This window comes from Limulus polyphemus, unplaced genomic scaffold (genome assembly GCF_000517525.1).
Source record: "Limulus polyphemus unplaced genomic scaffold, Limulus_polyphemus-2.1.2 Scaffold8325, whole genome shotgun sequence".
Classification (NCBI taxonomy): Eukaryota; Metazoa; Arthropoda; class Merostomata; order Xiphosura; family Limulidae; genus Limulus; species Limulus polyphemus.
In genome coordinates, this window is record NW_013673935.1 from 5,334 (window position 1) to 7,988 (window position 2,655).

The 2,655-nt window shown below is 34.0% G+C and overlaps 1 protein-coding gene across 1 annotated transcript in view; it reads left to right on the plus strand.

Moving 5' to 3' along the window:
- Positions 1-1,062: 1,062 nt before the first annotated feature.
- The window catches only part of LOC111083141, a gene marked incomplete at its 3' end in the record, with an annotated part of 20,124 nt that continues 18,531 nt past the window's right edge, over positions 1,063-2,655 (plus strand). The window contains exon 1 of the mRNA XM_022379423.1: positions 1,063-1,525. Coding sequence (XP_022235131.1) covers positions 1,470-1,525 — 56 coding nt within the window. The remainder of the gene's footprint in view (positions 1,526-2,655) is intronic.

The window sequence follows — 2,655 nt, forward strand, 5'->3', positions numbered from 1 at the left end:
TGAATCGCTGTGATTTATACCATATATTATAAAATTTTTTAAGTTTAAAGTGATGAGAAACGTACTAATTGTGGAACTTCTGTATACTAAAAGTTTGTATCGAGGAAGAATAAACTGGTTTAATCAAGAAAGGACTTGTATCGCTGAAGATCCTTGCAAAGAATTTCTACCGGAAACAAACAAACAAGCAGATACGTAACAATTAGTTACAGGCGATGATGTTTAAACAAGCAACCATTATGTCAGTTTCGCTGGTGCACCAGGGATGTGTGCAGCACTGAGATACAATGGATGTTAAAGGAGGGGGTCAAAAAACATTCGAGAGAGTGCTTGGTTCGCTAATAATGATAGTCAGAAAAAAAAGAAGGTAAGCTAAACTTTGTGTTTATTTTGGACTTGTGAATGCGGTGACTCGCTATAACTCTTTCCCTTGCTAAAACAAGTGAATCTGAATGTATTGGATAGTTTCCATTGGTTCAAGACATTACATCTGGCATCCGGATACTAGCAAGTCACAAGGGATGATGAGAGGAGACCTAAGACTGTTTTTGTAAAATAGATGGCTTTTATCGGTTTTGTGTTATGTAATTTGGCCTGTATAATGTGCCCTGCACATCTCTACTTGAGAGCATTGTTAACAGGGAATATGATCTTTAAGGTGCAACAATGAATCTGGGGGTGAGACTTGTTTTCTACTTTAGAGAATTGTTACAAGGGAGTATGAGCTTTGAAATGTAATAATCATTCTGGCTTACATGGTTTCTGTGTCAAAGCATTGTCGACAGGGAAAATGGAAACTTTGACGATGCTTTAATTTTAAGTAAATTCTGCAGGCAACGAAAGTCTATAGGAGTTGTAACAGTTTTATCAAGAGCTTTTTTTTACGATTCAATCGGCTAAATGGCATTAATTAAAAAAATCCTGAAAATTGCATTTCTTCAAATTTGATAAGTAATATTTTTTGACAATTTAATCTGTTAAAATGTGTAAGAGCAAAATGGTGAATAATGTTGTTTTAGATAGCGCCCTCTTCAGTTGAAAGACCAAATATGCTACGTTGACGAAGGAGAGCGTCATCAATTATAATACAATGATAGTGTATACTTGGATATTCTTTCTAACAACAGTTAAAACTTGTTGAAAAACTAATATTTTGCCTAATAAAAAATAATTCGCACGCGGTTTAGCTATTATTACCGGATGTTAAAAAAAAAAGAATAACGTGTCAGTTTAGTAGAATTCCTCGTAGCGGTAGTTGTAGTTGAGACCAAATAGCGCGTGGCGGTCAAGACATGACGAGGCCTAAAACTTTCAAAACCCGTTTTCCAAAGCCAGTGAAGACGAGATTCTATGTTTATCGTTTTTACGGTTAGTGTGTGTGTAAGATGAATTCTGTAAGTAACGCGACTGTGTTGCGTTAACCGCTTTCTGCAGCCTGAAGTTGCGTTATTCGAGAGTGGATTTTAACCATGGCGTGGCAAGACTTACGGAGGTGGAAACGTGTGATCCTATCGGCCAGGCGGAGGTACTCTAGTCGGTAGAGTTTAAGTGTAAATAAATATATTTAATATAAAACTTGAGCTGTATTTCATTCAAACCTGCATGAATCAACTGAAGTGAAACGAAATGTTATCTAGTAATAATATAGGATTATTAACAATAAACGAAAGACATTAATCTTTATTTATGTTTTTTATTACAAAAAAGACGTTAGCTTAGGTTATGTTTCTTAAGATTATTCCAGTAAAATTTATAAAGGAACTAACATTTTCAAGTTCTTTATTCCTTACACAAGGACTTCTGTTATTTCAATATTACTATAGGTAGTTACTAAAGAATGTTTTAGTAAGGTATTTTAATATATTATTTCTCAAAGATTTAGCTTGTATATAATATATTGAATAATAAGAATAATGTAGAACTAGGAGCTGGGTAACACAGTCTCTCTTAAAACTGACACAATTTTTTTATCGGTCTTGATTATCCAATATCTAACATTGAGATTTAAAGCAGGATCCCTGGTGTCGGTTAGCTTAATGACTAACACCTGTCTGCAGATTGAAAAATTACATCGATAAAAAAGTAGGTCAGTGACTGACCCATATCTCTGGAGTCATTGCCCCCATCAATTTCTAAAAATTTACTCGCTCTCTGTTTATTCTGCATTCTCGAACAAAGTTACTAGTCGGGTCGTAATTATTACATATGTAGTTATGATATATATTTCTGTTGTGAATAAATTATTTAAAAGTAAAAACAAAAATTAGTTCTCACGTTAATTAGTATCGGGTGTTACGATACATACGAACAGATGAACATCGAGTCGAATAATGGTCATAACACACACACATAGGCTGTGGAAGACCATATCTCAACACGGTGGGTGTATATATATTAAGTCCCAACTCAACACACAATGGATGTATATATATATATATACATTACGTCCCAACTCAACACACAATGGATGTATATATATACATTACGCCCCAACTCAACACACAATAGATGTATATGTATATATATATACATTACGTCCCAACTCAACACACAATGGATGTATATATATATATATATACATATACATTACGTCCCAACTCAACACACAATGGATGTATATGTATATATATACACATATACATTACGTCCCAACTC